This window comes from Sus scrofa, chromosome 18 (assembly GCF_054392235.1).
Source record: "Sus scrofa isolate SSC_HxYL_T2T_F1_AM1 chromosome 18, Sscrofa_HxYL_maternal_Yorkshire_Landrace_v2.0, whole genome shotgun sequence".
Classification (NCBI taxonomy): Eukaryota; Metazoa; Chordata; class Mammalia; order Artiodactyla; family Suidae; genus Sus; species Sus scrofa.
This window is the reverse complement of record NC_139400.1, coordinates 60,025,120-60,037,272: the sequence shown is the minus strand read 5'-3', so window position 1 is coordinate 60,037,272 and position 12,153 is coordinate 60,025,120. Positions and strand designations below refer to the sequence as shown.

General features: G+C 65.9%; 2 protein-coding genes across 2 annotated transcripts; both read left to right on the top strand.

Moving 5' to 3' along the window:
- Window positions 1-82: 82 nt before the first annotated feature.
- On the top strand, window positions 83-2,385 carry LOC102163456 (uncharacterized). Its single transcript, XM_021078660.2, has 2 exons — window positions 83-174; window positions 2,088-2,385. The coding sequence occupies exons 1-2, from the start codon at window positions 143-145 to the stop codon at window positions 2,383-2,385; spliced, it is 330 nt and encodes a 109-aa protein (XP_020934319.1). The 5' UTR covers window positions 83-142.
- Window positions 2,286-12,117, top strand: AEBP1 (AE binding protein 1). Its single transcript, XM_003134886.5, has 21 exons — window positions 2,286-2,929; window positions 4,537-4,878; window positions 5,407-5,466; window positions 5,580-5,651; window positions 5,755-5,889; window positions 5,969-6,043; window positions 6,821-6,898; window positions 7,006-7,089; window positions 7,206-7,259; window positions 7,853-7,962; window positions 8,040-8,179; window positions 8,499-8,583; window positions 8,680-8,824; window positions 8,926-9,011; window positions 9,148-9,271; window positions 9,532-9,728; window positions 9,810-9,989; window positions 10,189-10,540; window positions 10,634-10,773; window positions 10,920-11,019; window positions 11,245-12,117. Exons 1-21 carry the CDS (start codon window positions 2,677-2,679, stop codon window positions 11,853-11,855), a joined length of 3,423 nt encoding a protein of 1,140 aa, XP_003134934.2. The 5' UTR covers window positions 2,286-2,676; the 3' UTR covers window positions 11,856-12,117.
- Window positions 12,118-12,153: the final 36 nt, after the last annotated feature.

Here is a 12,153-nt window from a genome sequence, read left to right as displayed (position 1 = left end):
GGGAGCTGTTCCCAGGGAAGTGACGTTCTGCAGCCGCCCCCCGCCCCCGCCCCCACCCCCCCACCCCCAGCCTTGGGGCTCCCTGTTTGACACACTCAACTGGGGGCAACAGAACAAATTCCAAGGCAAAGTTTCGAGAACGATGATTCAGAGGCTCGCAGAGGACATTTATGGGTAAGAGCTTGCTTCATCCTGCAGCTGCCAGGACCAGCCTGGGGACACACGGCAGGCGGGGACAGCACAGGGACGAGGAGGCCTGACTGGGGCCGGCTGGTGGGAGTGGGCCCCGGGAGCCCAGGTGGGTGGACTTGGTCTCCTAAGGGAAGTGACAAGAGCTGGGAGCTGGGTTATCAGTGCTGAAACTGTGTACCGCACAGCACGTGCCAAGTCCCAGCTCGTCTGCACAGTGAGGGCGTGAGGTTACTTGCTGTGATCAGATGGCCAGGAGGGCAGGGCTGCGGTTGGACTCTAGGGACCAGCTCTTGACACAGTCCCACTGCCTTTTAAGTATGAACAAGTGAGCCAGTGAGAAGCAAAGGAAGGGCCTTGAAAGAAAGAGGTGAGAGGAGACAGAGCCCCCTGCATCCTGCCCCCACCCCCAGCCCCTGTGCCCGGGTGAGCCACCAGCCCCCACAGCGCCCCCTGGTGGCTGCCTGTTCATCATCGGGGGCCCCTGGATTTTCCCACCTGGGCCCAACCCTCACAGACCACGTTGGCTCAGGACTGACCGCTGCCAGACTTGGCCCGTGGACTCCAGATGTGCTTTTTCTTGCTTCCTCATTCCTTCAAGGAGGAATGTTCTGGGAACTCTGGCCTTAGGTGTCATGCCTATTTGGAACCAGCCAGCATTTGCCCTTCGAGAAGCCTTATGGAAACACCAGGCACACGTGGCATAGCTCCCTATGCCAGCACCCATGGCAGACATCACTAATCGATCCTGGGATTCTCTGACTACCCACTCTCCCTGTGCCCAGGGCCCATGTGGTAGCTGGAGTTATTGTAAAGACAATTTTTAAAAACTGGGTTCTGGTCAGAGGAAGGAGAGGAATGGCTCTTTGCCCTTGTTGGGGTCTCAGCTGGTGGGAAAGCAGTAGCCTTAGAGGTGAAGCCATGTTCATCACGGGAAATAGTAAAGGAAACTCTAGGGGAGGGGACCTGACCCCCCCACATCTGTGGCTCCTGTTTGGGTGGGGAGTAAACCGTTCCCAGAGCAGATCCCGGCACACAGCTTCCTTGGGTTGAAGGCACCCATCCTCTCTCCCCAGCCGATCCATGTCCTCAGGGGTGCTGTGTGACCCCCTATGCCTTTGTGGCCCCTCCATCTTCCACACAGAGCTGGGCACACACACACTGCCCCTAAGATATTCCCATGACTTGACCTGGCTTCGTCTGAGGCTATGTCACCAGCTAGAGACAGGCCAGGTAAGTGGGCTGCTGCCCACCATCTCCTTGCTGGGGATCTTACCTGGGATCCCCTCTCCTGCTGCTGGGAGCACAGGGGTGGGCCAGAAGCCCCCGAACTTGTACGGAAATCGCTGCGTGAATGCCGAGTCCCTCCCCACTTGTGACAGTCCATTCCTATGAATGACACATACCAGTTGATAAAACATGAAATCCCCTCCCTCCCTGCTCCAACGCTGACCCCGCTCCAAACCTGGCCTTGTGCATCAGGACCTTGCGGGTGTGGGGGTCTCCTGCCCTGAGTGAGACCAGCTGTGCACCTGCCCCTTACTAGACAGTGAATTCCCAAAATGTGGTCCCTCCCTGGGGCCAACACAGGGCCCCGGGCTCTTCATGGACCTCAGAGGTTAGCTGGTTGCCTGAAGGATGGCTGGTGACTGCCGAGCTGCCAGGGCAAGGCTCCAGAGAGAGGAAAGCATGGGTTGGCCCTCAAGGTCCTTCTGAGATGGGGATGGTCCCCAAGGCCACCGTCCCTGGCTTGGCTCTGCTCTCAGGGTTCCCTGGTCGCCTCCAGGTTGCCGTCGGGCTTGGGAGCGTGCCACAGAGTGAGTGAGACAGGGGCGTGGGGGCGCTGAGACCCACGCTTTGGGGTCCCCCTGCATCCTCTCCCACCCTCCCTCCTACAGGCCTTCCTTCCCAGGCGACCACCCCCCCGCCCCCGCCCCCGCCAGCCCGGGGACACCGCCCGCAGTTCCCACTTCGGGAAATGCCAAGCGCGCGGCGCCGCCGGGACAGCTCAGCAGCCCCGCAGCCCCTCCGTCCACGCCCGGCTCCTCCTCCTCCTCCTCCTCCTCCTTCCCCGGGGGTGGGGGGAGCCGGCTCCGGAAGCCCCGGCGCCCCCGCCCGGGCCGCCACTGGCGCTTTGGAGAAGGCGGTTCGCGTGCCACGCGGGACCTGAGCTCCCAGCCGCCGCCAGCTCCTTAGGAACCCCCTGACCCCTTCGGAACCCCCACCGACTCCCGAGCCACTGCCCGGCCCGGAGCTAGCTCCCCGCGCCCCACCCCGGAGTCCCCTGCTACCCCAGATCTCCCCCTCCGCCCCCACCCCTCCCAAGAGCCCACCCCGATCCCCTCCGCCCGCCCCTCCCCGGACCTCCCCACCCACCCCCGATCCTCCCACCCACCCCTCCCAGGAACCCCTACCCCCGCTCCCAGGACCCCGCGGCACCCCTTCCCCGGAGCCCCCCGCGCTCCTGGCCCGGTGCGCGCCGCGGCCATGGCGGCCGTGCGCGGGGCGCCCCTGCTCGGCTGCCTCCTGGCGCTGCTGGCCCTGTGTCCTGGGGGGCGCCCGCAGACGGTGCTGACCGACGACGAGATCGAGGAGTTCCTCGAGGGCTTCCTGTCGGAGCTGGAGTCCGAGCCCCGGGAGGACGACGTGGAGGCCCCACCACCCCCTGAACCCACACTTCCAGTCCGCAAAGCCCAGGCGGGGGGCAAGCCCGGGGCGCGCCCCGGGGTGGCTGGAGAGGGTAAGAGCACCGGGTGGGGTGGCCCTCGGCATGATGGGGGGACCTCGGGGAGCCCTGCGCCGCAGGTGAGAATGGCTGGCCTCCGTAGGGCTTGGCCGATGGCCAGTCTGCCCTGCGTGAAGAATGGCTCTGTAAGGCCCCAGAGAGCCCAGATGTCCCACGGGACCTTGTGCCAGGCAGAGGTCGGTGCTGGCTTGGAGCCCTTTGGGTTTGGAGACACATCCAGCAGGTCTGCTGCCCCGCGACTTGGGTCCTCCCAGTGCCCCCAAACCCCCAGAGGGATTAGGCTGGCGCTAACAGGGCATTTTCTTGCCCCCTCCCCAGCTCCCAGCTGTGAACAGCCCTGCTGTCCTAATGGGGCCACTCAGACTGATTGTGGCTCCCACTGGCCAAGCCCACACCACTGCTGGAGTCCCAGCCTCCAGCCTTCCCTGGAAAGGCTTCCCAGCACCTTCCTCCTGGCCTCTTACTCCAGGAGCACAGAGGCAGGGGAGGGGGCGGCAGAAGACCCCATCTCCAAAAGACTTCCGGGGAGTGGTGGCCAGTAGTCCCGGGTTACTGGGAGAATTAAATGAGGTGATGCATCACCAAAGCATTTAGCCCAGGGCCTCTTATATAATCCGTCGTCAATAAATCTTAGCTGTTTATCGTGACCTTCTGGAGGGTGGCACGGGGTCTTGCTGATCTCCCTCCCGGGAGACTCCAAGGCACCGTCCATCATTCCTGAGGTCAGCAGCTCCTCCCCTTCGTGCCGCTCTAGATCTTTCCTGGCTCCTCCCCCACCTCTGGGGGACGGGTCCTGGGACCCATCTCGCCCCCTGCCCCCCTTCCAGGATTGTTGTCCTGGCCTCTTGCACTGCTATCTGTGGGGCTCCATTTCTCCGGGCTGTGTCTGCATTTCATAAATTTTTCTGTATGTCCAGACCCCCTCCCCCATTACATTTCAACAGCATTTGCTCAGGGCCCTGGAGGATTCCTGCAGGCAGCCCCAGGTCCTGCCCCTGCCCCCTCCCACAGACTCTGAGATGGGCGAGCAGTGGCGGTGCCTGCGTGTCCCTCTGCCCTCTGTGTGGCCCCAGGACCCCCTATAGGGTTATGGTCCACCCCAGACTCCTTACTCCTGGATAGGGGAGAGCCCACAAGAGTTCCTTTTCTCTGAAGCTTTTCTTGCTTCCGGGAGGCCCAGGCTCGTGTGCGTTACTTTGTGTGGCCCTTGGCAGGAATGGGCCTGCCTCCTCCTTTGGACCCTGTGCCCCTTCCGTGCCCAGCACAGAACAGTGAGCCCTGGCTGGCCGAGTGGCCGAATGGGGAAGGAGTGCTGCTCGAGGCTTTGGCAGGCGGGAGAACAAGGGCCTCCTCCCGGGGGAGCTGAGCCACCCAGGCCAAGGGGTGGTAATGGCAGAGTCTTGCAGCCAGAAAGCCTGGCTTCCGACCCCAGCTCTGCCATGACCGCAGTGCCCTAACCTCTCAGTGTCTCGATCTGGGAAATGCAGGACTCACAAGTGCCCCTTTGCCCAGGTGGCGTGCACCTTGGGTTGGGGGTGGGGGTCGCATGGGACGTAGAGAAGGCTCATCACTGATTTGACCCGAGTCTGCATCTTGGACAGCGCCTCCAGGAAAGGCCAAGGACAAAGGGAAGAAAGGGAAGAAGGACAAAGGGCCCAAGGCAACCAAGCAGCCCAGAGAGGGGTCACCCAAGCCGCCTAAGAAGCCCAAGGAGAAGCCACCGAAGGCCACCAAGAAGCCCAAGGAGAAGCCACCGAAGGCCACCAAGAAGCCCAAAGAGAAGCCACCGAAGGCCACCAAGAAGCCCAAGGAGAAGCCCCCCAAGGCCACCAAGAAGCCCCTGGCTGGGAAGAAGCACCCCATCCCAACACCCTCAGAAAGCCCGCCGTGGCCACTGCCCCCTCCCCCCAGCCCCGGCCTCGAGGAGCTGCCCCAGGAGGGAGGTGTGTGCTGGGCTCTTCCAGAGTCCTGGGCCTCTGATGTGCTGGGCTGCAGGGAGAGGGGGTGAGGGTGGGTCCCCAAGCCCCTGCCTCGTGCAGACCCTCAGGGCCCCCAGACCGGGTGGGCACTGGGGCCTCCGTGAACACAATGCCGCCCCTCCCCTGGGTAGGGGGCACTTGGCAGCCTCGTGGGTGAGGCTTGCTCCCTACCATCCTGAGAAATGTCCCCTGGGCACCCCCACCCCCACCCCAGGGCCACCTGCCCACGTGGCTCTAGGTCTACATGGTGCCTGCCTGCTTGGGCAGCTTTGCAGCAGGTCCTCCCAGACGGAAGAGCCTGCAGAGCCTGGGCTCCCCAGGAAGCCATCCGGGTCTTTGGCCCCAGAAATGCCCGCAGGGTGCGGAGGGCCAGAGCAGCGCAGGCCCCCTGGGAATGAGCTCCTCGGGGGGTCAGCGGGCCCAGGTCTCATGGAGGCTGTGCAGCCGGCGTCCAGGGCACAAACCCACCTGTTTCTGGCGTTTGCATTGCAGGCGGCGCCCCCCCAAATCCCTGGGAGGGCCTCGGAGAGGATGATGGGGAGCACAAGCCTGGTGAGTGGGCGACAGCCACCAGGCTTCAGGGCACCACCCGCCCTGGCCCGCTGGGTGTCCGGGGTGGGCCTTGGTGGGGGCATCAGTGAGTATCCTCGAGTGCTTCCCCCCAGAGCCGGAGGAGGAGACAGAGCAGCCCACGCTGGACTACAATGACCAGATAGAGCGGGAGGACTACGAGGACTGTGAGTAGGGCCTGCCGTCCGCCTGGCCCGGGTCCGGGATGCCCCACTCAGAGGCCTCGCCCTCCCTGCCTGGGCCCCACTCAGAGCCCACTCTCTGCCCCAGTTGAGTACATCCGGCGCCAGAAGCAGCCCCGGCCACCCCCCAGCAGGAGGAGGCCTGAGAGACTCTGGCCTGAGCGCCCTGAGGAGAAGGCCGAGCCGCCGAGGCGGGGGTTCGAGGCTCCAGAGGAGAAGATCGGTAGGATGGGAGCAGACTCGGGGCAGGGTGGGTGCCAGGCGAGTGGGCTCTGGCCCACCTCTGCCTCCCACCTCCACAGAGCCGCCTCTGAAGCCACTGCCACCCCCGCTGCCCGACTACGGGGACGGCTACGTGATCCCCGACTACGGCGACCGTGAGTGCCCAGGGCCCCTGCCACTGCACCCCGGGGGTGGGGGCCGCCTGCATCTTTAGCTTGATGGCCGTCCCCTCACCGCCCCACGTGCCCACCGGCTGGCCACGCTCACCCACTCTCCTCCTTCGGGCTGGGTCTGTGCTCACTTCCTTCCCGCTCTCCACCTGTCCCCTCCCTTCCAGCCTGTTCTTCCAGAGCCCCAGTTCATTCTCTGTCCCTCCCGAGGGCTCCTGCCCACCCCTCCCCCTTGCCCCTCAGGACGCCCGCCCCCTTCAAGCTGCCGCCCTGTTCTCCCTCCTGCTCCCAGCCCCCATTGGACCCCTCCCCTCTTCATGGGCTGCGGACCTTGCCAGGCCCCGTGTCCCCATCAACCCTTCTGACTCTTGGCCCCAGCGTGGCCCTCGAGAACCCCCCTTCCCTGCCCCAGGTGCCACCTGTCACTTGAGGCGTGTCTGATGCCCGATGCCCATGTCCCATTCCCTGCCCAGCCTTTCCCCAGCTCTCCCCAGGCCAGGTCCTCCTGGTGGGCCAGGCTGGTTACTCTCCCGGGGACTCACGCAGCCTGCCCGTGCCCAGGCAGCCTTCCCCTTCGGACGGACCCTCCCTCCTCGCCTCAGCTGGCCTGGATCTTCAAGGCTCGCCCCATCTAAGCTCCCGGCCTTGCACCCCCCGCCCCGCCCTGCCCTCTGGGCCCCTGTGAACCTCGGGTCGCTGGCCGTGGTGTGGGGCCCAGGGGCCAGCCCGGGGCCGTCTCATCAGGGCTTTCCCTCCCCGCAGTGGACTATTACTTCCAGCCTCCCAGGCCTCGGAAGCCGGACACCGGGCTGGAAACAGACGAAGAGAAAGAGGAGCTGAGTGAGTGCCACCATGCTGCTCCCAGCCCCGGCCCCCACTGCAGGTCTGCCCCCACCCCGAAGCCCCGGGACTAAGCGGACAGGCCCCTCCCACCTTCCCCCCTTCAGAGAAACCCAAAAAGGAGGGCGGCAGCCGCAAGGAGGAGGACACGGATGACAAATGGGCCGTGGACAAGGGCAAGGACCACAAAGGTGTGTCTCTGGGGCTGGCGGCTGGGCCCACGCAGCCGGGTCCCTGTGGGAGAGCAGCGGGGCTCCCGGAGGCTCTGGGAGCCTCAGCACCACCTCCTGTCTGCGTTGTCCCCCAGGGCCCCGAAAGGGCGAGGAGCTGGAGGAGGAGTGGGCTCCAGTAGAGAAAGTCAGTGAGTGAGCGGCCGGGGGTTTGGGAGCTGGGGGGTGTGTAAGGACCGGGGGGCTTGCAGGGGTTGTGGGATGGAGGCGAGGGCTGGGTCATGAGGTTTGCAGGATGGGGGTGTGGGCTGGGGGTGCAGGGGCTGGAGAGTGGGTGTGAGGGTGTGAGGGCCATGCAGCAACAGCAGCAGGGTAAGTGTGTTGGGGCGAGGGACCCACTCGAGGCCGCTTGATGGCACTCCAGGCCTCCAGAACCCCTTCCTGCTCTTCCCATCTTGTGACTCAAAAGCTCTGGGGCGTCTGTCCTGGGTGGGACCCCCGGGGATGGAGCTGCCGACGCCCCCACGTGGACGATGCCTGTGACTAGCTGGGTCCCGGGGTGGCGGTCCCTGTGAGCCCTATGGCCCCTTGGGAATGGAATTACCAGCCCATTCCCCAGAGGAGGAAGCCGAGGCCCAGGGCAGGAAAGCACGGGCTGGGGCAGAGCTGCCCTGACTGAGGCCTCCTGACGTGAGGCAAGTGGGTGCCGGGCTCCTCGGGTCTGGGTTTGGTGGCGGGATGGAGGGAGCCAGTGGGCCACCAGCCTGGGGTGCCGTGTCCCCAGAGTGCCCCCCCATCGGGATGGAGTCACACCGCATCGAGGACAACCAGATCCGGGCCTCCTCCATGCTGCGCCACGGCCTGGGGGCACAGCGTGGCCGCCTCAACATGCAGGTGGGTGTCAGGCCGGGCCCGTCCCCCAGCTGGGTAGGGGCTCCGTGCCTGCTCAGCCTCCCCGCGGTCCCGGACAGGCCGGAGCCACTGAGGACGACTACTTCGACGGCGCGTGGTGTGCCGAGGACGACTCTCAGACCCAGTGGATCGAGGTGGATACCAGGAGGACCACCAAGTTCACGGGCGTCATCACCCAGGGCCGAGACTCCAGCATCCAGTATGTGCGCCAGGCTCCCAGGCGCTTTGTGGGGGTGGGCGGCTCCAGGCACAGTTCTGAGTCCCTCCCGTTCAGGACCTTGCGGTGGGTCCTCCAGGGCCCCCACCCCGCTCCTCGGTCACGGCCGGTCAGTTCCCCGTGTTCAGATAAGCACCCATGGCCACGTCCGGGCCCGGCAGCTGCTCCTGACACCGAGGCTGAGCACCCCACACCTGCTAGCTCTGAAGTTCTGGGGCCCGAAGAGGCGGCCCAGGCAGCCCGAGGGCCTGGCCCTGGGGCAGGGAGGGCAGCCTCGCCCTGACCACCCTCTGCTCCCCAGTGACGACTTCGTGACCTCCTTCTTCGTGGGCTTCAGCAACGACAGCCAGACGTGGGTGATGTACACCAACGGCTACGAGGAGATGGTGGGCACCCGCGCCCTGGGCTCTACGCCCTCCTCCGGGCCACAGGTGGGCTCTTGACCAGGGCTGGGGGCTGCTCTGAGGCCCGTCTCTTCCCAGACCTTCCATGGGAACGTGGACAAGGACACGCCCGTGCTGAGCGAGCTCCCGGAGCCGGTGGTGGCGCGCTTCATCCGCATCTACCCCCTAACCTGGAACGGCAGCCTGTGCATGCGCCTGGAGGTGCTGGGGTGCCCCGTGTCCTGTGAGTGCAGGGGGCTCGCAGGGGTGTGGACGGGCTGGTGGGGCAAGCCAGCGTGGGCTGGCAGGTGGGCGACTCAAGGCCCCACCTGCCCGCCTCGGCAGCCGTCCACAGCTACTACGCCCAGAATGAGGTCGTGACCACCGACGACCTGGACTTTCGGCACCACAGCTACAAGGACATGCGCCAGGTGGGGTGCTTGTCCTGAGGTCGGGAGCCCTGGCCAGGGGCCGGGGAGGCGTGGCCACTGGGGCGAGGCTGCCGCCCCGGGCTGGGGGCAGCAGGGTGGGTGGGCCGCATGACTCCATGTCTTCTCCTGTGCCCAGCTGATGAAGGTGGTGAATGAGCAGTGCCCCACCATCACCCGCACGTACAGCCTGGGCAAGAGCTCGCGCGGGCTCAAGATCTATGCCATGGAGATCTCGGACAACCCCGGGGACCACGAGCTGGGTGAGGGTCCCCACAGCCACCTGGAGACCCGCCCCCCACCCAATGGATCAGAGACAAGGCTCTGGCGCTGCAGCTGGGCTTGCCGCATTGATGTTCCCAGCTCGCCACGTCCCGCCTGTCCCTGGAGTCCCTTGCTGGGCCCCCCGAGCCTCAGGCACCCCCAGCCCTCTGGAAGGGAGGCCCGTTTGGGTCCTTCCTCAGATCCCCTGGGCCTCAGGCCTCGAGAGGCTGGTTGGCTGCTGAAGCTCCTGCCCTTGCAGGGGAGCCCGAGTTCCGCTACACGGCTGGGATCCATGGCAACGAGGTGCTGGGCCGAGAGCTGCTGCTGCTGCTCATGCAGTACCTGTGCCGAGAGTACCGCGATGGGAACCCGCGCGTGCGCAGCCTGGTGCACGACACACGCATCCACCTGGTGCCCTCGCTGAACCCTGATGGCTACGAGGTGGCAGCGCAGATGGTGGGTGGAGGGAAGGGGGGGGAGGGTGGGGGGGGCGGGGCTGGGGGTGGCCCTGGACGCAGACCTGGCTCGCTCTCCCAGGGCTCAGAGTTTGGGAACTGGGCGCTGGGACTGTGGACCGAGGAGGGCTTTGACATCTACGAGGACTTCCCGGATCTCAACTCTGTGCTCTGGGGAGCCGAGGAGAGGAAATGGGTCCCCTTCCGGGTCCCCAACAATAACCTGCCCATCCCCGAACGCTACCTCTCGCCAGATGCCACGGTGAGGCCACAGCCCGGCCCACAGGGCCTGGGGGAGCAGCCCAGTCCTTGGGGCCCGGGGCATCTTGGAGGTGGGCTGGGGGTGGCAGCCCAGGCGCTGAGACCACAGGGGCTTGGAGGGACAGAGGGGCGTGTGTCCGGCTGTGGGGTCTGCGTGGAGGCCGATGGAGACGGTGGACCTCACACTCGGGCCGCCCCAGGTGTCCACGGAGGTCCGGGCCATCATCGCCTGGATGGAGAAGAACCCGTTCGTGCTGGGGGCGAACCTGAACGGCGGCGAGCGGCTCGTGTCGTACCCCTACGACATGGCCCGCACGCCCAGCCAGGAGCAGCTGCTGGCCGCGGCCATGGCGGCCGCCCGGGGAGAGGACGAGGAAGAGGTATCCGAGGCACAGGAGACCCCAGACCACGCCATCTTCCGCTGGCTGGCCATCTCCTTCGCCTCCACCCACCTCACCATGACCGAGCCGTACCGGGGAGGGTGCCAGGCGCAGGACTACACCGGCGGCATGGGCATCGTCAACGGGGCCAAGTGGAAACCCCGATCCGGGAGTGAGTCGGCCTCGGAGGGTGTGCGGTGGGGCATCGGGTGGCAGCGGGGTGCTGGGGGGTGGCTGACGGTGGCTGTGTGTCTGCCCTGCCCAGCCATCAATGACTTCAGTTACCTGCACACCAACTGCCTGGAGCTCTCCATCTACCTGGGCTGCGACAAGTTCCCTCACGAGAGTGAGCTGCCCCGAGAGTGGGAGAATAACAAGGAAGCTCTGCTCACCTTCATGGAGCAGGTGTGGGGGCCGCGGGGAACGGGGGAGCTGGCGGGGCAAGGCTGCATCTGGGGAGAGGCTGGTGAAGGGCTGGGGGAGCCCGCGACAGGGGAGCAGCAGGCTTTGTGAGGTCTCTGTGTGGACATGGCCCTGCCTTCTCCCTGCAGGTTCACCGCGGCATCAAGGGGGTAGTGACGGACGAGCAGGGCATCCCCATTGCCAATGCCACCATCTCCGTGAGTGGCATTAACCACGGAGTCAAGACAGGTACACAAGCGCACAGCTCTACCCACTTCCCCAGGCAGGGGGCCAAAGCCGCGAGGTTGTGGCGAGGCAAGCCTGGCCCGCCCAGCATGTCCCTGTTCCTCTGAACCCCCCTGCCCCCCCAGCCTCAAGGTCTCCCCCAGACAGAGGGAGGGCTGGGGGCCCTGGGGGATCTGGGGCCTGGGAAGGGGCGACTCCCAGGCAGCCGAACCCATCCTCCCTCTGCAGCGAGTGGTGGCGACTACTGGCGCATCCTGAACCCGGGTGAGTACCGCGTGACAGCCCACGCAGAGGGCTACACCCCGAGCTCCAAGACCTGCAACGTGGACTACGACATCGGGGCCACGCAGTGCAACTTCATCTTGGCTCGCTCCAACTGGAAGCGCATCCGGGAGATCATGGCCATGAACGGGAACCGGCCCATCCCCCACATCGACCCGTCGCGCCCCATGACCCCCCAGCAGCGGCGCATGCAGCACCGCCGCCTGCAGTACCGGCTGCGGATGCGCGAACAGATGCGGCTGCGGCGTCTCAACGCCACGGCCAGCCTGGCCACCACCCCCACGTCGCCCCCCACCACCCCCACGCTGCTCCCCATGCCCACCCTCGCCCCCTCCCCTGCCCCCAGTTCCACCCTGGGGCCCTGGCATGTGGTCCCCGAGACCACAGCTGCCTGGGAGGAGTCGGAGACTGAGACCTACACAGAGGTGGTGACGGAGTTTGGGACGGAGCTGGGACCGGAGGAGGAGGAGGAGGAGGAGGAGGAGGAGACGGCCACGGGTTCAGAGTTTCCCTTCACCACAGTAGAGACCTACACAGTGAATTTTGGGGACTTCTGAGGACCGGTCTGCCAACGCACGAGCTTGCAGCTGTAGCCATGTCGCCTTGGCCAGCTCGGCGGCCATCAGCACACGGAAGGCCCCCTGGTGTGTGGGCCCTGCCAGGACGGGGCATGAATGTGACGGACACCTAAGAGCCAGGGCCTGCATCGGGCCCCTGCTCTGCCTGCCGGCCCCCTGGAGGACGGGCCGCTGCAGGGCTGGGCCAGGCCGACTTCTCAGCCACCTGCCCAGGCCACGCCAATAAACCGAGCTCACGGCAGATGTGTTACTGACCACGTGTCATCCTGACCAGCAG

What these genes read in the sequence shown, in the direction of transcription:
- LOC102163456 (XM_021078660.2), top strand. Translation starts at nt 143, where the DNA reads ATGATTCAGAGGCTCGCAGAGGACATTTATGG. An exon ending in CTCGCAGAGGACATTTATGG is followed by an intron (nt 175 to 2,087) that starts GTAAGAGCTTGC and finishes TCCCTCCTACAG; the next exon opens with GCCTTCCTTCCCAGGCGACC.
- AEBP1 (XM_003134886.5), top strand. Translation starts at nt 2,677, where the DNA reads ATGGCGGCCGTGCGCGGGGCGCCCCTGCTCGGCTGCCTCCTGGCGCTG. An exon ending in CGAAGAGAAAGAGGAGCTGA is followed by an intron (nt 6,899 to 7,005) that starts GTGAGTGCCACC and finishes TCCCCCCTTCAG; the next exon opens with AGAAACCCAAAAAGGAGGGC. An exon ending in CCAACGGCTACGAGGAGATG is followed by an intron (nt 8,584 to 8,679) that starts GTGGGCACCCGC and finishes GTCTCTTCCCAG; the next exon opens with ACCTTCCATGGGAACGTGGA.